The sequence below is a fragment of the Bos grunniens genome, chromosome 22 (genome assembly GCF_055505025.1).
Source record: "Bos grunniens cultivar Pamir isolate PY7600 chromosome 22, Bosgru_T2T1.0, whole genome shotgun sequence".
Lineage (NCBI taxonomy): Eukaryota > Metazoa > Chordata > Mammalia > Artiodactyla > Bovidae > Bos > Bos grunniens.
In genome coordinates, this window is record NC_141186.1 from 58475201 (window position 1) to 58498755 (window position 23555).

The 23555-nt window shown below is 54.0% G+C and overlaps 1 protein-coding gene across 3 annotated transcripts; it reads right to left on the reverse strand.

Moving 5' to 3' along the window:
* Positions 1-583: 583 nt before the first annotated feature.
* TMEM43 (transmembrane protein 43) lies at positions 584-23487 on the reverse strand. 3 transcript variants are annotated; one of them, XM_086368938.1, is made up of 13 exons: positions 22790-23045; positions 20850-21012; positions 10161-10310; positions 9120-9254; positions 8483-8577; positions 8068-8117; positions 7779-7848; positions 7021-7091; positions 5875-5996; positions 5517-5591; positions 4989-5090; positions 4292-4409; positions 584-2449 (listed from the first exon to the last, which is right to left on the reverse strand). In XM_086368938.1, the coding sequence occupies exons 3-13, from the start codon at positions 10215-10217 to the stop codon at positions 2247-2249; spliced, it is 1098 nt and encodes a 365-aa protein (XP_086225064.1). In that variant the 5' UTR covers positions 10218-10310; positions 20850-21012; positions 22790-23045; the 3' UTR covers positions 584-2246. The 3 variants fall into 3 exon arrangements, with proteins under 3 accessions (XP_086225064.1, XP_086225062.1, XP_086225063.1); XM_086368936.1 differs by lacking the exons at positions 20850-21012; positions 22790-23045 and adding an exon at positions 23287-23487; XM_086368937.1 differs by lacking the exon at positions 20850-21012 and having other exon boundaries at positions 22790-23026.
* Between the last annotated feature and the right edge of the window lie 68 nt (positions 23488-23555).

The following is a 23555-nucleotide window of genomic DNA, read 5'->3' on the forward strand; positions in this document are numbered from 1 at the left end:
TTTCTGCAGGAATAACCTGTTCTTCAGGCAGACAGCAGGCAGCTCCTGGGGACACATTGTGGAAATGGAGCCTAACCTTGGGTTCTGAAAAGTTAGCACTCACCTGCCTCGAATCCTGTAATAAGGGGAAAAGACGTTCAAACTGCAGGATGGACGCTTGGCAACCGTCTGCTGCTTCAGAACGGGCTTGTGGGCTTCCTCTCGCTCCGTGCCCACCAGCACCCGTGGGGTAGACACACCCCCCACGTCACAGGGGAGGAGGCTGAGGCTCAGGTCACCGTCATGGCAGGTGCCACACAGCTCATCTGCCAAGGCGGGGGACGCCTTCTGCGCTGGGTCCCGCTCACTCCCTCCCACCTCCTAGAACCATCTACAGACGGGTGCCAGGAGCCACACTCGGTCCACACAGAACAAAGGTTTTCAAGTGCTACAAATATCGAGGTGCCGTTTAAAAAAATTTAAACCAAGTTTAACTACTAAAAGCAATATATAAGTTGCAAAAATTCCTAGGTTCTAAATAAACTCTATGGCTGAATTCTTATGATAGAAATTTCAGAAAGAATGCAAAAAGGAATATGGCAAGTTCTATATCAAAAGATGTTTAGAAGTTTATTTTGAATTTTTATCAAAAATACAAAGGTAATACAAGTTTCATTATGATTTTCCAAATGCTCAAAATATTTATTAACATTCTTTTGTTCTTTAAGAACACTTGAAATTGGCAGTAACTTAAAATCTGTACTAGAAAAAAGTCACACAGATGTCAAGGATTTTGTATTTGGCCATCATTTTGTTGCTGTGCTTTCCAAACGCACCTTTAGGAGTTGATAGAAGAAACCATTGATTTAACAAGCAATAGTGAACACTATTTCAGTCCTTAAACCCAGATAACTCATCCCTGGGGCTGGCTGTTTTGTACATGAAAAATCTCAATTTACACCACAAGTCCCCCAGGACACTGAGAGAGATTACTCACTCACTAAAGCAGCCACCCCAGCAAGGCATAGCAAGTTCCAAATAGTCAAAGGACGTACCATCTCTTAAGACATCGACGTTACCACACACTTTATCTTTCGAAGGGTGTGAAAGCCATTAGGAAACTTAGAAACTGTGAACTAAGTGTGGGTGGATTTGAGTTAGGAATAAAGCTGTGGACACTGAACACATAAGGCCCCCAGGAGCAGCCACTTGGGGCCGGGTGCTAACGGCAAAGCGTGTGGTGAGCAGAGCTGGGCGAGAGCTTCCCGACACGCAGCCTCTGATGCCCGACTGTGGTCGAGCTGTGTGTGTGCGCAAGGGGGTCAACGTGAAGCAACACACTTGGGACAGCTGAATAACAAAATCATCTTCAAGAAAACAGTGCGTTTTGATGCCACAGAAGAAAGGAAATGCCTTTCAGACGCAGAGACACCCGTCTCGTCTCAGAGGGAAAACAAGCCTTCTGCTAACACTGGTTTCAAAGCACCTGAAGCTTTGAAAACCTTCCCAGGGACCCAGAATACGGATGGGTAACTTCCTCAACCAGGTAAGTCACAGCCCCACCGAACTTCCCATGCTCTGAACTGACTTCAACAGACAGAACACAGAGGGCTTTTGTGTAACAGTCTGAGATATGAATCATTCAGGAGGGGTTTTGTTTTTTAAGTCTTATTTGAAACAACCCCCACTTAACAACGCCCCAAACAATCCCCTTGTCAGGGAGTTTCATGCAGAGACAGGAAACGATAAGAACTAAGTAACCAGACCTTCGAAGATCCTGCGTACCAAAAGGGTTCTGCCAAACCGCAACATGTGTGGGAGGCCGGACAGACATCCACGGTCCTCATCCAGACTCCCGTGGCCTCTGAGCACCCAGCTGAGTCGCACACAGAGTGGGTTTGGGGTGCCCAGGCCACCTTGTCCTGGACCCTGGTGTGGTGGTGGCTGTGGCAGGGCCTGGCACCGTCTCCGGTCTGAGTGTCACCACCTTTACAGACATCAGCTAAGAGACACGGGTGGCCACGCGGCGCCCAGAGAGGGAAAGGAGACAAGCAGGAAGGCGGAGGTCACGCTGCCAGACAGGAGCTGCCTCCTGCCAGCAAAGCTGCCCACTGCAAGAAGGGGCATGAAGGGCTAACTGACGGACACCAACCCGCTGCCTGTGTGCACGGCCAGGGCAGGGTGTGTGTGGAATCCGAGACCCAGGCAGCTCAGGGGAGGGCGGCCCGGGTCTGAGGTGCGGGGGTGTCTGCGGGCACTGCGCCCGCTCACTCCAGCTTCTTGGCCGGCACCCGAGTCCGAGCAATGATGATGGGCACCAGGGCCAGGCCAGCGATCCCGAGCGCCCACAGGGGCCGATAGAAGAGCCAGCCGGCGGCCACGGTCAGCAAGGTCAGTGAGGTGGCCACGCAGAAGGCAAAGGCCTTCAGGCCGATGTTGACCAGGTCTCGGAAGACAGGGAACCAGTCCACTGTGGGGAGAGAGCGGCAGTCAGGGTTCCCAGGCCCCCGGCTCAGCTCCTCCCTCCCCCTGCCGGCAGCCCGCCTGTCTCTGGACCAGGTGCGGAGGGAGAGGCAGCGGCGGGACACACGCGGGAGAGCCCCACGCACGGCCATGGCTTGGCTCAGCCCAGCCCCGGTGTGCCCTGGGGCAGATGAGCGATGCTGGCGAGCACCTCTCTGCTACCCGACAAAGCAGCAGGGCTGAACCCCCCGCGGGCCTGTTCGGCGCCCAGCCCTTCCTGGAGGAGCCTGTTGCTCACCCAAGCTGTGACCGGTCGCCTGTGTGCCAGCTCCAGGGAGGACCTGTGAGGGCTCAATGGACCGGAGGAGCCGCCCACCCGGAGACCCCCACAGGCCGCCACCCGACGTGGGCTCCATCAGCCCTTCTGCAGTCGCCCTGTCCTTGCCTGTGGACTGCTGAGGCAGGCCTCCCGTGGCCCGCACGCACCGGGGGCCTGCACTCAGTTCCCAGGAGGCCGGGGTCTGGTGCCTGTGAGATGCAGGGGCCCGCAGGCCGCCTGGGGCCCATCTGGGTCCAGCCCCACGTGGGCCCGACAGCCCCCGCAACAAGCAGGGCTCGTGTGTGGGCGCTGGCTGGGGGACCACGAACCTCATCCAACCCTGCCCTCCTGTACACCAGTGCCGTTCCTAACCTCGGTTCACCCACAAGATCGCCGAGGCCTGGCAGTTAAGTTTACAGCCAGAAGGTGCCAGAACCACAATTTAAATCCAGGCTGTCTGAGTGCAGAGCCTCTGCTCTTGGCCACCACGCTAAGCCCAGAGGACTGGTACCCTGCCCGTCCTGCTGGCGGCATGGCCTCCAGGGCCCGCAGCCCATGGTCACGCAGCAGGCTCTCAGAAGGTGCTTGTCACAGGAATGGAGGGTGGGGCGGGGTGGACGGGCACCCCGCTAGCAGCTTCCCTTGTCCCTCCCCTGCACCGAGTCCCTCTGTGCGCTCACTCTGTCCTGACCCTAGAGGCTCAGCCTCTGGCGTGGAGTGAACCAGTCAGAGGGCAGCCCCCGAGACAGACCTGATGAGGGGGGACTGGGCCCCGAGAGGAAAGGGCCTAACCGAGGTCGTGGCCACGATGGGCCTAGTGACCATGCAGGTTGCGTTCCTGGGTGCGGTTCCGCCATCTGGGGGAAGCGGCCTCCCCCACCCCCACTGCTCCTCAGTCTTCCCGCCTGTAAAATGGGCTGATTGTCTGGGGGCTGCAGCCAGACTCTCCCAGCTGGAAAGGCTAAGCGGAGGAGGGGTTTCTGGGAACCATAACCACCTGACTGGATGGGACTCAGCCCCCTGAGAAGCCCCATCCTCCTGCACAGCAGCCAGGCCCAGCGCCAGTCACCCACCCTGGGGTTGGGTCCTGAGCCGAGCGCCTGGGCTCAAGCAGGCCAACCTGGGGCCATGAGCAGCCTGGCACAGCCTCCCCTGCGTTCCAGACCTGCTGCGGCTGTCTCAAGTCTAGTTCAGGGTTTGGGGGGTGGGGCGTGAAGGATGACGGCTCTTGAGTGTTTCCTATTTGCCAAGCTCTTCACTAAACTCAGCAAGTTAGGTGTGAGGAACCTGAGGCTAGGCAGGAAAGGAACCTGGAGCTCTCCCAGCCGGCCAACCCCCAAGCACGGCTCCACAGCTGTGGGTGAAGGGGTGAAGGCTGAGGGGATGCGCGGTGGGCAGGGCAGGGAGACTGCAGCCTTGGGGGCCAGCGTCCACCCCCGGCTCACCCATCCCAAGGCCCTGAGGTCACAGCAGGGGCTGAGCACACCCAGTGGGTGGTGGGGGCCAAAGAGGCCCTGTGTGCCCACCTACCCAGCGTGTAGAGGATCCGCGTCATGAGGTTGAGGCCCATGAACATGGCAGCCCAGCCAGCCGCCCTCAGGCCCCACGTCTTCAGCGAGTTGCTCTTCTGTTCCCGACGAAACACCTCCTGCAGGACCAGCAGGGAGGGGAGGTGGTCACAGCGAGGGGTCCCACGCCGCCCCGCCGGCAGGCGCTGGGCCAGACGCCCCTCTCTGCGCCCTGTCCTCGGGGTGTGGGTGAGGGCTGACCCTGTTTCGGATGGGGGTGCAGGTCTCCCTGGGGGTGCCCACTCTCACTCACCTGGTCCTGCACAGCTCACCCCTTCACCCCAGCTCAGCCCCAGCTCGCCTCCCGCTCTGCACAGGGCCACTCGGCGTCCCGGCCCCGGCAAGGGGGCCCTGGGCTGCGACAAGACTGACCCACCCGGCTCTTCACTTGGGACTCAGCAAAGACGTCGCTCGCCACCCACTGCCGAAGGAGGCTCCTGTTACCACGTCTGTTACCTCCGAGCATCTTGGGGGGTCCGGGGGATTCTCTGCTTTGTTCACTGCTCCCTCTCTCGGAGGGCAGCCGGGCCGCACACACAAGGACCCCTCACCCCTTCCATTGCCTTCTCCTGCCTCACGGCCCTGGCTCTGCCACCCTGGGGGCAGGCTGGTGACCAGAGCACTGAAGCGCGGCGCACAGGCGCACCGCGGCTGCTCACCTCTGCCGAGAAGTCCCCATGGTGCAGGAGAAGCAGGGTGTCCCCCGACTTGGTGGAGTAGGGGACCAGCTGGTCGCCCCGCTGCCGGGCAATCACGGTGACCTGGTCAGAGAACTCCGGCTCAGAGCTGCGGGGCCAGCGCCCTCCTCGCTGTGCGCCAAGGCAGTGGGGAGCCCCAGGCCGCCCCAGCCCCTGCCGCCACGTGGGCCTGGGGGAGGCGCTCCTGCTGGCCTGCTCTCTTCACAGCCCTGGGGAGGACCCGGGGGCGGGGGGTGGAGGCGGGGCTGGGGTGACAGGGTCTGGAGCGCAGGACAGAGCATTTACAGGGCAGAAGTCAGTGGTCGGGGAAAGCACCTGCACAGGGCTGGAAGAACCTCTTCAAGCACCACGCTGAGACCCTCGCCACTCCCCCGCCTGGGGCCCATGGAAATGCACACACACGAGGGGGAGGGGTATGCCCTAAGCATGCACTTGGGCCCGGGTCTGCACCCAGGAAGGCCCCCGTTGTCTGCCTGGGGAGCCGCTTACCACATGAGCTGGGCCCAGGTCGGGGTCGTCGCTGCTCAGGCCCGCGTAGGAGAAGGAGACACGCAGATCTCCAACCTGGGGTGGAAGAGAGGCGAGTGAGGGAGGTGGGAGTCCAAGCTGGGGCCCAGGGCGCCCACCTGCCCACGAGGGGGTCACACCACCCCCACCTGCACCCAGGCAGCCCCAGTGCGCAGACAGCCCCTCCCTCCGCCCTCGCCAGTGCCGGCCGGCCGAGTGCAGCCGTGAGTCATGGAACCCGATGGGAGCTGAAGCGCGGCTCGGACTCTCCCGCACTGTGGGGGGGTGGGACTCAGGGGCCCCGACCTCTGCCATCGGAGCGCCCGAACCCACTGGGTACCTCGGGGTACTTGGGGTTTTCACTGTGGTAGAAATAGTCCCCCCGGCGAATGATGTCCACATGCGGGTCCTCCAGCTTAGACAGGCTCAGCGTCTTGAAGTTGTCCACTTTATCGATGAGCCCTGAGAGGCCAGTGGTTAGAAACAGTGTGTCCACTGCAGCCCCGTCTGCAAACCCGCAGCCTGATGGCCTTCCCAGCCAGCCCCACAAGCCCGGCTGCGCGGCCACCTGCCGGCTCGTCCCCCCGGGGCCTCTGCATGCCCGCTCTCCCACCCGGAGTCCCTGCTCCAACTCCGTCCGTCCACAGGACCAGCCCCTTCAGCCTCCAGCGCCTCCAGGAAGCCAACCCCGTCAGGCGGTGACCACAGCCCCGGGAGGGCCTCAGCCCTGTGGCCACTGCTCCCCAGGTCCCGTCACCTGCGTCCCGGCCTGGCTCCCTGCTGCCCTGCAGCATGAGGCCGGGCTGCCTGACATGGCTGGCACCGACTGCGGGCCAGAGCACACCACCGACAGGCCAGGCCCTGCTCACGCGGTCTCTGCCCTGCCCCTCGACGCAGTGGCCCCAGGGGTCCTCTCTCTCTCGTCAGGTCTGGCCCGGGGGCGGGCCCCAGGAGTGTCGGTGGCAGTCTCACAACCACACTGACCCCTGCAAGCCCCTCTCTGTGGGAGGCCCTCCGGGGTCTGGCCCGGGGGCAGCCCCAGGAGTGTCGGTGGCAGTCTCACAGCCACACTGACCCCTGCAAGCTCCTCTCTGTGGGAGGCCCTCTGGGGTCTGGCTCAGGGCCGGGGGCCCGTGGGGCTCAGGAGTGGAGGCGGGGCCTTGTGTGCGCTGCCCTCCAGGGCTGCCTGAGGAGGGGCTCTCAGCCCCGCCTGCTCAGCCCGGCAAGGACCCACACCTGGCAGCTGCTCCCTGAACAGGTTTCGGGGGGTTCCACACAGACCCCCCTTCCTGGGGACAGACCTGCCCTTTGGCCCCAGCCCAAAAGTATGACGCTGGAGAAGTGCTGGCCGACCCCTGCCCAGGGCAGCGGGAGACCCCTTTAACCACCCAAGGAATGAGTGCAGGGCCCCGGCTCCTAGGAGGCGACCGGGTGGAAGTGCAGGGTTCTGGGTCCACGGTGGCTCATCTAATGGCCCTAGACTTACCCGCCGAGAGGAAAAACCTGCCGATCTGGACAAAGGGGGCTGTTGCGGTGAACGACTCCACGGCCATCGCGCTGGGGAGACAGGGGGAGCTGTTGGCGATGTGGGGTGCCAGGGGAGCTGCCTGGGTCCCTGGGGAGGTGCTGGGCAGGGTCTGCACCCAGGGGGCTCCTGCCAGCCCAGCCCAGCCCGGCCCCGCAGTCTTGTCTTTCCCCGACCCCATCCCCTGCCGAGGAAGGGCAGCTTCCGCTGGCTTCCCGTCGCCCAGAGCTTCTTACGATCTTGCCTGGACCCCTGCCAGCCTGTCCCACCCTGCCCCCCAGCCGTCAGACGGCCCTGCCATGGACTTCACACCCTCCCCTCCAGACCCTTCCCGCCAGCATCCAAGCCTCACTGGGAACGTTCAAGGCCCTTTCTGGCCTTGCCCAGCTCATCACAGCACACAGACCACACGGGGCCTGTCCAGTGTCACGCCCGTCTCAACACCCTGACCCCTGCCCCTGAGCTAACTGTCCTCAGCCAGATCCCTGAACGAGGGTGTCAAATGCAGCCGCTCCTGAAAGCCCTGGGGACGGTCTCCCCACACCCACCACTGACCACCCCTAGGGCCAGGGGCGTCAGGCCCCGCCTCTGCTCACAGTGCCGGAGCGGGCCTCCGAACCCTAGCCCACGTTTCATCAGCCCGCGAGACAGAAGTAACTCAGCCCCATGACTCAGATGAGGACGCTGAGGCTGGGAACCTGCCAGGGGCTGGTTCTCACCTGGGGTTTTTGTGGCCAATCTCTCGGTCAAAGTTTCTGCTGTTGACGATCTCCGACCTCCATTCTGTGTCTGTTTTGAGCAGAGAGAACATGCGGAAACCACGGTAAGCCTCAGGTTTGAGGCCCGCCGGCCCCACGTCCTCTCATCCAAGCCCGGGACCCCCTGGCAGCTCCTGGAGCCTCACTGGATAGACGGGGGAGCAGGGCTCCGAGGACCAGCATGCGGGGACCCTGATGCTGGCTAAGGAGAGACACAGGCTGCGGGGAGCAGGGAGGGCCCGCGACTCACTGTAGGAGTACTTCCTCTCCGTCTTCACCTGCCCGTCCTCCGTGTACTCCCTGCGGGGAAAACACAGGCGCCCGAGTCAGCCCGCCACCCCCGAGGCAGCCCCAGCTCTGGGCGAATCCAGCCTGAAGCAGCCTCGGGGCTCCCAGGCCAGACTCCCCATACGGCGCAGGCTTGGTCCACACCAGCCCAGACACACGGCGATCCCTGGGAGCTAGCCCAGCCACTTTCTTCCCCCAGGCACTCCGAAGGAGACCCCTGCCGCCTCCAATCGAGACCATGGGCCAGTCTCTGGGGGACAATCTGACGTTCCTCTGAAAGGAAGACTTCCCACGGTAGCCTTCAGCAGTGCCGCAGTGAAGGCCGGCTGCGCATCCCCCTAACCCCGTGCCTCCCGCAGCCCCAGCCGGCCCCTCACCTGGACTCCTCGGTCTCCACCCACTGATACATCTCCACGTGCCGCCGCAGCTTCACGGCCGGGAGGTGGACCCCGTAGTTAGGATCAGACAGGAGCTTCACAGAGGAACAGACCAGGAAGACAAAGGACAAGAACGCTCAGCTCAGGGAGGCCAGGCTGGGGAGAGACAGGCCCAGAGGGCAGGCCAGCCCGGAGAACTCTGCGCTGCTCGTGGGGCGCCAAGCGGAGCCACCGCCTCAAGAGCTGAGCCTGTGACCCAAGCTGCACGCGTGGCTCAGGGTGCGAGCCCGGGGCTGCAGGGCCGGGCAGCGTGAAGGGTCTTCAGACAGGAGACGCTGCCCCAGGCACGCAGGCCCATCATCACTGTTAAAGCGCCTCTGTGTGAGGCTCTGGCCAAGGGCCATCGTGCCAGGACGGGAGACCCTGAATCTGGGCTGATCTGCAGAGCTCACTCGGGTTGTTACAAGGTTTCTCCCCATTTGACAGAGGAAGACTCTGAGACTCTGGAGAGACGGGTCCACAGCCACCGAGTGGTGTAGCGCGACTTACACCAGGAGTCTGTTTCTGAGGCCCAGGCCTCCAGACGACACCCACAAGGTACCCGAGCCCCCACGGTCAGTGGGTGCCACCGGCCTACCTTGGACGTCCGCAGGGCCCCGATGACATGCACCAGCCTCCCCTCGTTCTCTGGAGCCACAGTGTGGATGCTGCTGGGAGACACCACCAGCGACAGCCCCTCTGCCAGCGAGGTCGCCGTCTTCAACGCGCGGCCCTGTGCACGCCGGAGAGAGAGGATTTCAGCTGCTGGACGCCTGCTGCCCGGGGCAAGGAGAACCCAGGACGCCCGCTCTCCAGGCCTCCCCGCACCCACGCAGCACCAGCTGCGCCAGGAAGAACGGCGGCTGCCTCTGCCCTGCGCCCCTCCATCCATGTGCTTCACTAGGGCTGATGGCACAGCTGTTCAATGTGACCCAGGCCTCACCAACCGCATCCTGTGTTCACTGGCCCCACAGAGTGGTTCAGAGAGGACTGAGGACACTCAGAAGTCTCCCTGGGCCTTTGGCTAAACTGACTTAGAAACAGAGACGCGTCCTCTTTTCTCTGGGGTTGCTAAGCTGCTGGGATGTGACACAGGAGTTGCCGGGCCACCTTTGCCACCACAGGGGAAGAGCCCGCTGAACAACAGAGAAATGGGCAACAGACGGAGAAACGGAGGCTCCTAGGGGCCCAGCGTGAATGCCTGGATCCAGCCACGCCTGCGGCTGAGACTGTCCCCATTTCAGAGTTTAAACAGCTCAGTTGGTAAAGAATCCGCCTGTAAAGCAGGAGACCCTGGTTCAATTCCCAGGTTGGGAAGATCTGCTCGAGAAGGGATAGCTCCCCACTCCAGTATTCTGGCCAGGAGAATTCCACGGACTGTACAGTCCACGGGGCTGCAAAGAGTCAAACACGACTGAGCGACTTCACTTTTCACCTTTTCTTTCACCCCATTTCAGGTACGTGAATTGATCCACTTCCCCTCCTGCCTCTGTTCGTCGTGAAGTGGAGCCCAACACAATGAACTGACTGACTCAACCCTCATCCCCATAAAATCTTGACCCTTATTACCATATCCAGCCTCTGCACTGAGATGCTGCAGGGACCCTCACTCTGCACAGAGGGACCCCGAACATCATACCTCATTGGTGAAGATTAAGTAGAAGGAGACCAGGAAGGTCATGAGCCCCACAAACATTCCACCCGAGGTCTCGCTCAGCCGCTCCAAGAAGCCCGGCTGGGACTTGTTTGTGATTCTGACGTGATCTTTCTTGTTACTCGTACTGGAATACTGAAAAACACAAAAAGGAAACTGGTTTTCAAAAAACAAACTGCATTTACACTCAGTCAAATGCACAGACTGAGTGTTCAGTTTTGACAAGTGCAGAGCCGTGTTCGTCAACACACAAAATATGTCTCTCGCCTGAAAGCTCCCTGTGCCCCCTCCCTGCCAGTACCCCGTCTCCCCACCGCCCAGAGGTGACAGCGATCTGAATCTGTATCACTGCGATTCAGTCCTGCCTCTTCCCGAACGTGGTACGAATGGATCGTGACACAGCATGAGCTGCTTCTGTCCAGATTCCCGGACTTGGCCTAACGCTTGGGGCCACCTGTGTCATGGCATCAGGAGTCCGCTCCTTCTTGTGGCCGAGTAGAATTCCACATCTGTCAATTTACTCACCAGTCAATGGATACCTTGGATACTTCAGGTTCCTAGCGATTATGAGCAATGCTTCTGTGAACACTCATTTACAAGCTGGTGACACGTAATTTCTACCTGAGGGCAGGACATGAAAATCTGAACAGAAAACTCTGTGCCGTGTGGGTCTCCCCGCTCCCTAACACGCAGTCTGCATCTGCATCAAAGACGGGGGCGCCTGCTCAACCATAAGGACCTTCTCCCCTTTCTTCTGACGTCTGCAGTGAAACTTCTTAAAAGAGCAGCGTTCTTTCGCAGCTCTGCGAGGGGCCACGGTGACTGACCACTCGCTTTGTATGCGTACCTCCCTGGCCTCTGTGTCCCTGGTGAACCGTGTGTAAACCATCTGTGTACCCCTTTCGTGTGTGACCCTGTCCCAGCAATGCGCACAACTGTGTCTTCACCTTCCAGCAGGTGAGAGTTCTCAGAGCTTCTGGGAGGCTGTGTCCAGGGTTACAATCCTGTTTGGCTCAAATAAAATGCCTTTTTCTTCTTGATTTGATTAACTAAATTTTCATCCACTTTTGATTGGCGTAGTTGGGGGGCTGTCAGACGCATCCACCAGAGGACACTTGGAGTCCACCCCAAACTGGGGCCTGGTACCAGCACGGGCCCCTGGGGCACCACCAGCTTCTCTGTGTTCCTTCGGTGCTTTCGAGAGTTCTCCTGAGTTCTCCTGACACCTGGACATCATCGCTTTAAATCCCACTCTGAGTTTTACTCAAGCTGTTCCTCTTGGGACTTGGAGTCTTAAAAGGGTTACTGGACTGTCTCCTAGGCAGAGACCTGGGATGTGCTTTGGAGTGAACGGGGCTCTCTGGTCTTTCTTAACAGACTGACTTAAATTGGAAAGACTGTTGCATATATGGTGTGAACAAACCGCTGGTGGAATGAGAGATTGAGCCTGCGCAGCTCCACAGTTAAGGGACACTTGCTCCTCAGCCAGGAGCAGCTCCCAGGCAGCGGAGGACCCAGCAGAAGTGCCTGAGCATCCGTCCCTGAGACGTGCAGCGGCCCCACAGGGCCCACTACAGCCACCAAGTCAGTTCTGCTCGCTGGGCAGCGGTGGCGGCTGGCCACCCGGCACTCCCAGCCCCTGCAGCATGCTCAACTGCTGGAGGGAGAAGCCGAGACACAGGAGAGCCAAGCCCACCCCAGGGGAACGTTCCATCACAGGGCCCTCAGAAAGTTGTCGAGATCCTATCTGAACTGGGCTGCCAAAGTAATAACGGGAAACCGTCCCTCAAAGGCCGAAAGGCCTCCTGGCTGGCTTCATGACAAAACCAATGCCTGCAAACACATGACTCTTGAATGGCCAGGAGGGAGCTTCTTAGATGTTCCAACACCGTAGAGAAAGCTGGCTTGGTAAAACATCTGTTCCAAATTCAGAAGCATTCCTAGGAGAAAGCCTGAAGTTATAATCCTTATCATGTTCCTGAAATGTGAACACAGCCCACACTGCCTTGAGTCTACAGTCTTGGCTTAGCATGCCAGGCCTCTCTGTCCTTCAGCATCTCCTGGAGTTTGCCCAAGTTCATCTCCATTGAGTCGGTGATGCCATCTAGACATCTCATTCTCTATCACCCCCTTCTCCTCCCGCCTTCAGTCTTTCCCAGCATCAGGGTCTTTTCCAGTGAGTCAGTTCTTCACATCAGGTGGCCAAAGTACTGGAGTTTCCGTTTCAACATCAGTCCTTCCGATGAGTATTCAGGGTTGATTTCCTTTTGGATTGACTGGTTTGATCTCCTTGCAGTCCAAGGGACTCTCAAAAAGTTTTCTCCAGCACCACATTTCAAAGGCATCAATTCTTTGGCATTCTGCCTTCTTTATGGTCCAACTCTCATATCTGTACATAACTACTAGAAAGACCATAGCTTTGACTAGATGGACCTTTGTCAGCAAAGTGACGTCTTCGCTTTTTAAAACACTGTCTAGGTTTGTCACAGCTTTCCTTCCAAGAAGAAATTGTCTTCTAATTTCATGCTGCAGTCACCATCCACAGTGATTTTAGAGCCCAAGAAGAGGAAATCTGTCACGGCTTCCACCTTTCCTACCCTCTATTTGCCATGAAGTGATGGGACAGATGCCATGATCTTAGTTTCTTTAACACTGAGCTTTCAGTCAGTTTAGTTGCTCAGTCGTGTCAGACTCTTTGCGACCCCGTGAACCGCAGCACGCCAGGCCTTCCTGCCCATCACCAACTCCCGGAGTTCACTCAAACTCATGTCCATTGAGTCGGTGATGCCATCCAGCCATCTCATCCTCTGTCGTCCCCTTCTCCTCCTGCCTTCAATCTTTCCCAGCACCAGGGTCTTTTACAATGAGTCAGTTCTTCGCATTAGGTGGCCAAAGTATTAAGCCAGCTTTTTCACTCTCCTCTTTCACCCTCATCAAAAGGCTCTTTCGTTCCTCTTTGCTTTCTGCCATTAGAGTGGTATCATCTGTGTATCTGAGGTTGTTGATACTTCTCCTGGCAATCTTGATTCCGGCTTGTAACTCATCCAGCCCTCATCCAGTACACCACACGGCATTTTGTGTGGTGTACTCTGTGCCTAAGTTAAATAGGCATGGTACCAGTAAACAGCCTTGTCATACTCCTTTCTCAATTTTGAAGCAGTCAGTTGTTCCATATAAGGTTCTAACTGTTGCTTCTTGAGCTGCATACAAGTTTCTCAACAGACGAGTAAGCTGGCCTGTTATTCCCATTTTTTTCCAGAGTTTGTCACAGTTTGTTATGATCCACACAGTCAAAGGCTTTAATGTAGTCAATGAAACAGAAGTCGGTGTTTTTCTGGAATTCCCTTGCTTTCTCTATGATCCAATGAATGTTGGCAATTTGATCTCTGGTTCTTCTGCCTTTTCTAAGCTGGTACATCTGGAAGTTCTCAATTCAAGTCCTGCTGAGGCCTGGCTCAGAGGATTCTGAGCACACGCTTACTAGCGTGGGGAGTGAGCGCTGAGCACACGCTTACTAGCGTGGGGAGTGAGCGCTGAGCACACGCTTACTAGCGTGGGGAGTGAGCGCTGAGCACACGCTTAGTAGCGTGGGGAGTGAGCGCGACCATCCGACAGTCTGAGCATTCTCTAGCACTTTTCTTCTCGGGGACTGGGATGAAGATCGACCTTTTTTCTTCTTTCCAGTTTTAGAGTCTACTTGGCTTAATTAGTAGACTCAAAAGGAAAAAAGGGGGTGTGTATGTGTGTGTGAAAACAGATCTTTGTAAAACTCAAGCAGAACAGCTATTTCTGTGTGTATCTGGATATATGTACGTCTGTATACACAAGTATGATTCATCTCTAACTTCAGAGGTTACTATCAACGTTAATGTAAAAGAGTTCTACTTAATTAATTTCAAAGTAAATGTTTACAAATCAAATATTTTACTTAAACTAGCCCAAACTGTCAAAGGATCACATAATCTAGGATTAATCTTTAATGGAAGAAAACAAGTTAAAATTGATGGTCTAATTAATACAGACATGGATTTACACTCATCATTAAGTGTAATATTTTAGCTGTACCCAGGTTTCCTGAAAGTTAACATGCTCATGTTATTGTGATTATAAAATGTGTCAACAAGAAAATTAACTTGGTATGGTAATATTTTCATAAATAATGAATAAGTTTTGGAGTGAATTCTTTTAAGAATAATTTTGTTTTAGGATATATGTACCCAAAACCAGGGCTTCCCTGGTAGCTCAGTTGGTAAAGAATCCACCTGCAATACAGGAGACCCTGGTTTGATTCCTGAGTTGGGAAGATCCCCTGGAGAAGGGAAAGGCTACTCACTCCAGTATTCTGGCCTGGAGAATTCCATGGAACGTACAGTCCATGGGGTCGCAGAGTCAGACACAACCAAGTGACTTTCACTTTCACATGTAAAAACAGTTTCTCCCAGTTTGGGGGGATTTGAAATTTTAGAGTTCTGCTGCTGCTACTGCTGCTAAGTCGCGTCAGTCATGTCCGACTCTGTGGGACCCCATAGACGGCAGCCCACCAGGCTCCCCGTCCCTGGGATTCTCCAGGCAAGAACACTGGAGTGGGTTGCCATTTCCTTCTCTAATACATGAAAGTGGAAAGTGAAAGTGAAGTCGCTCAGTCGGGTCTGACTCTTCGCGACCCCATGGACTATAGGCTACCAGGCTCCTCTGTCCATGGGATTTTCCAGGCAAGAGTACCGGAGTGGGGTGCCCAAATGATGGAATTCACTGAATGTCTAGACTGTTTTCTGAATAAGAAAATACTGGAAGATTAAGTGCTACATAAGTCTTTAATTACTTACTTTTACGGCACCCACTCCAGTGTTCTTGCCTGGAGAATCCCAGGGACGGCGGAGACTGGCGGGCTACAGCCCATGGGGTAGCAGAGTCAGACATGACTGAGCAACACACACACACACACACAGACTAAATGTGTTTGAGACTATTAATAAATATAATCTGCGCTTCACTCAAAGACTGAACTATAAAGTAACATATATTTTAAAAACGGAACCCTGAAAAAAGTTTTTGTACATGGCCAGGACTTACTAAGATCAGATTAAATTTAATTAAACGAATGAATTTTAATAATAAAGGTAAAATGGTGAAAACCAACTTTTTTATCTGTGAAGAGGACAAAGCATTCTTGAAACACTGATCTGGTTTTGGTAAAGATTAGAGAGTTTCTTTACCTCTAACTTATCTGATGTAGCTCTCTGTCATTTACTTTTGAAATCTTTTTATTATCCCTTTGGTTGAAGCGAATAAATAGTTTCACAGTGACTTATGATCCTACTTAGTCAAACATTTAAAACCTTTTCATATCTTTCACAAACTTCCTCAAATCAAATTTTTTTTTTTAAACTTTACAATATTGTATTAGTTTTGCCAAATATCAAAATGAATCCGCCACAGGTATACCTGTGTTCCCCATCCTGAACCGTCCTCCCTCCCCATACCCTCCCTCTGGGTCGTCCCAGTGCACCAGCCCCAAGCATCCAGTATCATGCATCGAACCCGGACTGGCGACTCGTTTCATACATGATATTATACATGTTTCAATGCTATTCTCCCAAATCTCCCCACCCTCTCCCTCAGTCCATAAGACTGATCTATACGTCAGTGTCTCTTTTGCTGTCTCGTACACAGGGTTATTGTTACCATCTTTCTAAATTCCATATATATGCGTTAATATACTGTATTGGTGTTTTTCTTTCTGGCTTACTTCACTCTGTATAATAGGTTCCAGTTTCATCCATCTCATTAGAACTGATTCAAATGTATTCTTTTTAATGGCTGAGTAATACTCCATTGTGTATATGTTACACAGCTTTCTTATCCATTCATCTGCTGATGGACATCTAGGTTGCTTCCATGTCCTGGCTATTATAAACAGTGCTGCGATGAACATTGGGGTACACGTGTCTCTTTCCCTTCTGGTTTCCTCAGTGTGTATGCCCAGCAGTGGGATTGCTGGGTCATAAGGCAGTTCTATTTCCAGTTTTTTAAGGAATCGCCACACTGTTCTCCATAGTGGCTGTACTAGTTTGCATTCCCACCAACAGTGTAAGAGAGTTCCCTTTTCTCCACACTCTCTCCAGCATTTATTGCTTGTAGACTTATGGATTGCAGCCATTCTGACTGGCGTGAAATGGTACCTCATAGTGGTTTTGATTTGCATTTCTCTGATAATGAGTGATGTTGAGCATCTTTTCATGTGTCTGTTAGCTATCTGTAAGTCTTCTTGGAGAAATGTCTATTTAGTTCTTTGGCCCATTTTTTGATTGGGTCATTTATTTTTCTGGAGTTGAGCTGTAGGAGTTGCTTGTATATTTTTGAGATTAGTCGTTTGTCCGTTGCTTCATTTGCTATTATCTTCTCCCATTCTGAAGGCTGCCTTTTCACCTTGCTAATAGTTTCCTTTGTTGTGCAGAAGCTTTTAAGTTTAATTAGGTCCCATTTGTTTATTTTTGCTTTTATTTCCAATATTCTGGGAGGTGGGTCATAGAGGATCCTGCTGTGATGTATGTCGGAGAGTGTTTTGCCTATGTTCTCCTCTAAGAGTTTTATAGTTTCTGGTCTTACGTTGAGATCTTTAATCCATTTTGAGTTTATTTTTGTGTATGGTGTTAGAAAGTGTTCTAGTTTCATTCTTTTACAAGTGGTTGACCAGTTTTCCCAGCACCACTTGTTAAAGAGATTGTCTTTAATCCATTGTATATTCTTGCCTCCTTTGTCAAAGATAAGGTGTCCATATGTGCGTGGATTTATCTCTGGGCTTTCTATTTTATTCCGTTGATCAATATTTCTGTCTCTGTGCCAGTACCATACTGTCTTGATAACTGTGGCTTTGTAATAGAGCCTGAAGTCAGGTAGGTTGATTCCTCCAGTTCCCTTCTTCTTTCTCAAGATAGCTTTGGCTATTCGAGGTTTTTTGTATTTCCATACAAACTGTGAAATTATTTGTTCTATCAAATCAAATTCTTAATGAAGCTCTTTTTTTGTTTTGTTTTGTTTTGTTTTTTGTTTGTTTGTTTTTTTTTTCGTGTCCCATTCTTTGCAACCCCAAATTTTCCAGGCAAGAATACTGGAGTGGGTTGCCATTCCCTTCTCTGGGCGATCTTCCCAAACCAGGGGTTGAACCTGAGTTTCCTGCATTGCAGGCAGATTCTTTACCATCTGAGCCACCAGGGAAGCCCCTTTATCACTGAGCCAGTTGGAAACCCCCCTGATTGTGGTGGTGGCTAACAAACCTATTCATGGGTTAAAAGTCATAGAACTGTACTCCAAAACTCCCTCTGCAGGTGCCAAGGGGGAGCAGGGGAAGTGAGCTTCCCCTCAGTCTTCAGCATTGGCAGCAGACATGTCCAATGTCAAGTACAGTTTCATTTTCCCCATTTCCAATCATTCTGGAACCCCTAAGCTCTTCCCATATGGAAATAATGGAGCAGGCTATTACCCCCATGGTCTTCCCTGGTGGCTCAGTGGTAAAGAATCCACCTACCAGTGCAGGAGATGTGGGTTCAATCCCTGGACCAGGAAGATCCCCTGGAGGAGGAAATGGCAACCTGCTTCAATATTCTTGCCTGGGAAATCCCATGGACAGAGGAATCTGGTGAGCTAAAGTCCATGGGATTGCAAGAGTCATACGTGACTTAGTGACTAAACAACAACAAACTGCCCTCAGACCTCCCTTCCCTCCCTTTGTTTCCCAATCGGCCTTACAAAATGCAAAAGAAACCTTCTAGTAAGGGAGGACCTGCAATGTGGGTAAAGTGGGGAGAAAACGGGCTAGGCTGGCATCGTCCTGGGGTGGTCAGCAGAAGGTAAAGTTTGGAAACCCACTTTAAAGTAACCATGAATGTGAAAGTGAAAGGCTTAGTCGTTCGGCCATGTCTGACTCTTTTCAATCCCATGGACTGTAGCCCACCAGGCTCCTTCGTCCATGGAATTCTTCAGGCTTGAATACTGGAATGGGTTGCCATTTCCTCCTCCAGGGGGTCCTCCTGATCCAGGGAATTGAACCCAGCTCTCCTGCCTTGCAGGCAGATTCTTCACCCTCTGAGCCTCCAAGGAAGCCCCATACATACATCCAAATACATTATTTGAAACGGCCAAGTTGGGAAGCTCTAGACTTGATATTATCATGCCACCGCCACGGTCCAAAACATTTCCAGAATTTTTTTTAATAGCCTCCAAGCCAGTATGGGCTGCACAAGGACTCCAACACTAACAATGAAGATTTGAGCCCTTTCTATGCGTTAATGTATAATTTAATCCTCATAACAACTCTGTGAGGTAGGATCCCATTTTACAGATGAGAAAAAGTAAGGCACAAAGTTTAAGCAACCTGATCAAGTTTGCGGGGCTAGCAGTAGCTGTGGCAGAGGCTGGCTTTGAACCCAAATGATAAAGATCACGACCCATGTTCTTAACCATGAAGCTAGGGCATCTACTGGTACTTTCAATTTCTTTCTTTTGTACAAATTATTAGATTATTTTTTAACCTCAAGTTGTATTGATCCATTTTATTCCAATTGGATTTTAGTGATTCCTAAAAAAAGTAAGCTCTCCTCCAAAGAAAATCACCAACACAGAATAAACTCAGAAGAACTTGCTGCAGACTCTGGAAGTAACTCCCAAGAAAGTTACCCAATCGCTTGGGTAACAGCAGTCTTCTGGGATGCCGTGTTCTATCCGAGGCCCCAGAGATTGGAGCTGGTATGTTGATTAGCAATCGCCTACCTCACTCCTTTGGAGTCACACCTCAAAGCAAACAGACACCTGGGTGGCAGGTGACGGGTGCAGCTTCCAGAATCCTGCATCCCCTTCCTTCTCAAGGATGCTCAGTGAGCGTGAGAGGGCAAGTCAAATCCCTGACTCAGACATAGAAGATTAACAACTTCTCCCCTGCCCATTTACCCCAAACAAGGAATATTTCTGCCCGATGTGTTTGGCGAGCTCCAGGATTTGGAGTGGGAGTAAGAAGGTGAGTGAAGAACAGCTCGGCTATCAGCACTCTCAATGAAGCTCTTTTGACCTCCAGCTAACTCTGGGATGCTTCAGAAAACCCCTGAACATCTCAAAGAGAAATATTAAGCTAATTGGGCTCATTTGGTATGTTACATTACATGGGAAACACTGAGTAATGATAAATTCTTAGGTCATATTGTGTGGATAAATATATTAATATAAACATTCTAGAACTTGTAGGAAGTTCCTAAAATTTGAAATCTTCTGGTATGTGTCAGTCATGATTCTGGCTACTCTCTTAAAATGTTGTATGCTACATAAATAGCCAGTTTCCTTGACAACTGTACTGTAATCAGGTCTTTAACCAAGATTTTAAGTCTTCTGTCATTTATACACAGTTATGTCTATACATAACTGACGCTTTTACAAAACTGTTTCATGACTTGCTTTAGGCTCTCAAACTAGACTCGGCAGCCAAGGGACTCCCTCCTGTACAAGGGCCATTTCGGCCACAGCTCTCCTGGAAGGCCCCGAGGAATGCGCTGCCCTCTCGGTTCATGGCCGCACTCAGCTGAGTTTCTTTCGCACTCTCACCACCCGCAGCGCCGCTCGGTGAGCTGCCCAGCTTCCCGTGAGGGTCACTGCCTGGTGCCACCTGGGTTCCACGGAATAACCCTGCCCTGCAGCTCTGCTGCCTGTGCCACAGTTAGAAAACAGCCACGACTGCATTTTGTGAACCGGTTAGATCACCTTCTTGTTCCCAGGAAGCCCGTATCGATAATGCTGATCTCTAATTTAATTTACAGCTGGTCCTACTTAAGGGAGGAGCAGGGACGTTACCAAGATGGATATGCAGTAACGCCCACAGTGGGCATCATTAAAAGCTTTTATTTACGGGAAACAAAGCACAAGCTGAATGAATTGCCTTAACTCTAGCGAACGACCCCGGTGACACATATTCACACTGACAGTCGCTGTGCCTCTGGAGTGACACCCCACTCTGGAATGCTATGCAAACAGTGAGGTGTTTAACCTCTTCAGGACAACCTAATAAAAAAAAACAAAACGGAAGAGTTATCGTTCTACAACTGCCAAAACAGTTCACTGCTGACAACTCTGGGCGTTCTAAGGTCAAGGCCATGGAAGCTAAAGGCATCGGCGCGCTGAGGCGGGGTTAAACCCCCATGCTGTCCACCCTCCAGAACGTCCGCGGCTCTCAGGGAACGCTCCTAACCCAGCGCAAGCGTTCCTTCCACAGGCTCAAGACACTGACAGACACGGCCCCGAAAAGGGGAATTTTGACCCCGCCACCCAAATCCGGTTTAGACCTGATTTAAAAAACAAACAGCACACAAGGCTCACACCTGGAGCACAGCTGCCGTCACCCCAGCAAGTATCTCCTTTAACTCTGTGCACCCGAGAAAATGGGTCATGGGGAAAACAGTATTTTTGGAAACTTTCCCCTGTGGTGGCTCAAGGGACACATTACATTATTGTCAGGGTCTTATTGAGACACTTAAAAAAACAAAGTTGGTAATAAGTTTTTTTTTTACAGCTTCCAGAAAACCCTACAGATCACGGATTATAACAGAAATTTTGTCTATTGAAAAGGACATCAAATAAATGATTCTTTGCAACCACGACAGACAGCAAGTGCTTTATCCGTTGTTAATTTACCTCTGCTCAGCCAAATTGAACATTAATTCATGGATTCAAGTCTCTCATTTTGAAAAGGCACCTCGACTTCGACCCCTGTTTCTATACCCAGTTTCCTCTAACACAAACATCACCGATGGTCTTGACTTTCCAGGCCATTTGGAAACGTCAGTGGAGCAGTTTGCTGCAGGCAGATAGGTGACCACCAGCCATTATGATGATGGCAATGGCAAGCACTCCAGTCTATCAGACGCCAGTTCTGCACAAGCCCCAGGAGGTGGGCACCATCACGACCGCACGTCACAGGTGGGAAAACAGGGGTCAGCCGTTACAGCACCAGTCCACACCACACAGCCTCTAAGAGGCGGACTCAGGACTCCTGTCTGGGCAACTGGGGGCCACTCTCTGCCACTCTACTCCGGACTGCCTTCCTCACGCCTGGGGCCACAACAGGAGCTGAACACCGGGAGCCCGAGTAGGCACGCAGCACGGAAAAGAAGCCAGTCCCCAACTTGGGCCCTGGAAGGCCTGGCTTCCTCCTGGGCCTCCCCTCAGCCACCCCTAACAGCCAACATCAAGATAAGCGGCTCAAAGATGGCCTTCAAGAGAAGAAAGAAGGTGATCCTCAGGCTGGCATGACACACTCGGCCCACATTCTAGACCAAATTCCCAGTAAACAAGGACAGGGAAGATTTCCTCCCTGCCCGCTCCCCTACTCCAGGCTTAAAAGCAATGAGCAGTGTGTGGCGGGATAGGGGCTGACCTACCAGGATTTTCAGGTCCTGAAAATCACTTCCTGTGCAACCCAGAGTCAGCTGCTCTACCCCTCTGATCCTGTTTACTCATTTATGAAGCACAGATGTCAACAGTAACCCCATTACTCGATGGAGTTTACGGTGATTAAGAGCCCTGTGTCCTTCCTGCCCAGCCCACCATCTGATCTTTCTTTCGCACCGGGCCTCCCAGTCCCTGTAAACGTGCACCCACTACAGGGTGAGTCAACGAAGGTTTGGTGGCAGAGGACACCCAAATTCATCTACACTCTTTGGCAAAGATCAGGACCCTACGTATCCAAGATTCTCTGCCCATCAGGACTGAAGATAAACTGTTTTTTAATGTAATTAAGGACCTACGGTGCACCAGGCACTGTGCTAAAAGCAGAGTCTTCCTTCAACTTCACAGTAACTGGGCCCATGAGGAAACAAAAATCCCAAGAAATTAAGGTCACATAGCTACTGAGAAAGAATCTGGATCTTTCCCCAGGTGGGCCTGACTCCAAAGCCTGCCACACCTTCCCATGACCCGCCAAGCTGGCTGTGGGGCCCTGGGCAAGCGCGTCCCCCTGCTGGGAAGTCCCCATCTGTAAGGTATCGTGGTGGTGGTCTGGGGCACACCTGTCTCCTGACATAGCCCAGGCCTCCCCCGGCAGACCCTGCATCTGGGGGACCACCTCTAGGTGCACCACTTAAGGCTTCTCAGCCTCCCAAACAACTCTAAACCAGGCAAGGTGTACTGGGGCCGTGGGTGACGAAAGCCCTGGCTTCTCAGGGGGTGTGGGAAGCAGAGAGGACGCTTAGGGACAGAGGAGGAGCCTGGAAGGGTGTAACAGAGCAGCGGAGAGTGGCTAGGACACTCAACCAAAGCAAGAGGGAGGGAGTGCCCAGGCTGGCAGGGCTCCGAGCTGGCTCCAGACACTTTCACAGAAGGGCAGAGCCTGAGTCACCAGCTCCTTCTTCGCCCAACACCCTGGTGGGAGGTGCCCCTCGGTTTGTTGAATGAATGTTTGGCTTAAATAGAAAGGTTCCTGAGAAAGGCTGGCTCCTGGCAGTAGGCCAGCAGCCTTTCCAGGGGCACCACATTCAGCGAGGGGCTCTGCAACTAAACCCCTGCTAGGAGGACGAGCGCCCGGCCGTAGGGAAATGCCCCCCTCTGCCCGCCGCCCTGAAGTCTCTGCTCCCCACCTGGCCTGCGCTCCTGTATCATAACAGCCCCGGTCTTACATATCCCTCTGGGCACGGAGCTCACCGCCCGCCCCGTAACAGCACGTCGCTGGACAGCTCCACCCGGGCGGATCGGCTTCCCCACCGCCCCCGTGGACTGGCCACCTCTCTGCGGCCCCGTCCGGCCCTCCAAGTCCGCACACGTGACAACCCCGAAGGTCCAGCAGGGAACCGGGAACGAAGGGAAGGGCTGCGGGGAGGGGCCCCGCGCCAGAGGACCCCGAGGCGGAGCCACGGACCAGAGGCCCGGTCCCCAACACCGCGGGACCGAAGGAGTCGGCCCGCGCTGAGCAAGACAGACGGCACAGCTGCCGGAAGGCGCGGACACGGGCGTGAGAGTGAGGCCGGCGGGCTGGACGGAGGGGACCACCGGGCAGGGGGCCGCGACACGCCCGCGGGAAGAGGGGGCCGGAGGACCGGGAGGCCTGGGTGTGGCCGGCGGACCAGGAGACACTCACGTTCGCGGCCATGGTGGGGCCCGGTCGCCGCCCGCCTCGCTCGGCTCAACGTGGAGTAGGGTTTACGCCAGCAGCACTGAGTCCGCGACCTCTCGCCCGCCGAAGAGCAGCAGACAGCGGCACAAGCCCAGAGCCCGGGACACGCCACAGAGCTACCGCCCAGAAAGCCCAGGCTTTTTTGGCTCCCGCTCGCCGTGCCGCACTGCCTCCTGGGAAACGTAGTCCTTTCGGGTGCTTTGCGAAAGTTGCAACCCACTGACTCCTCACTG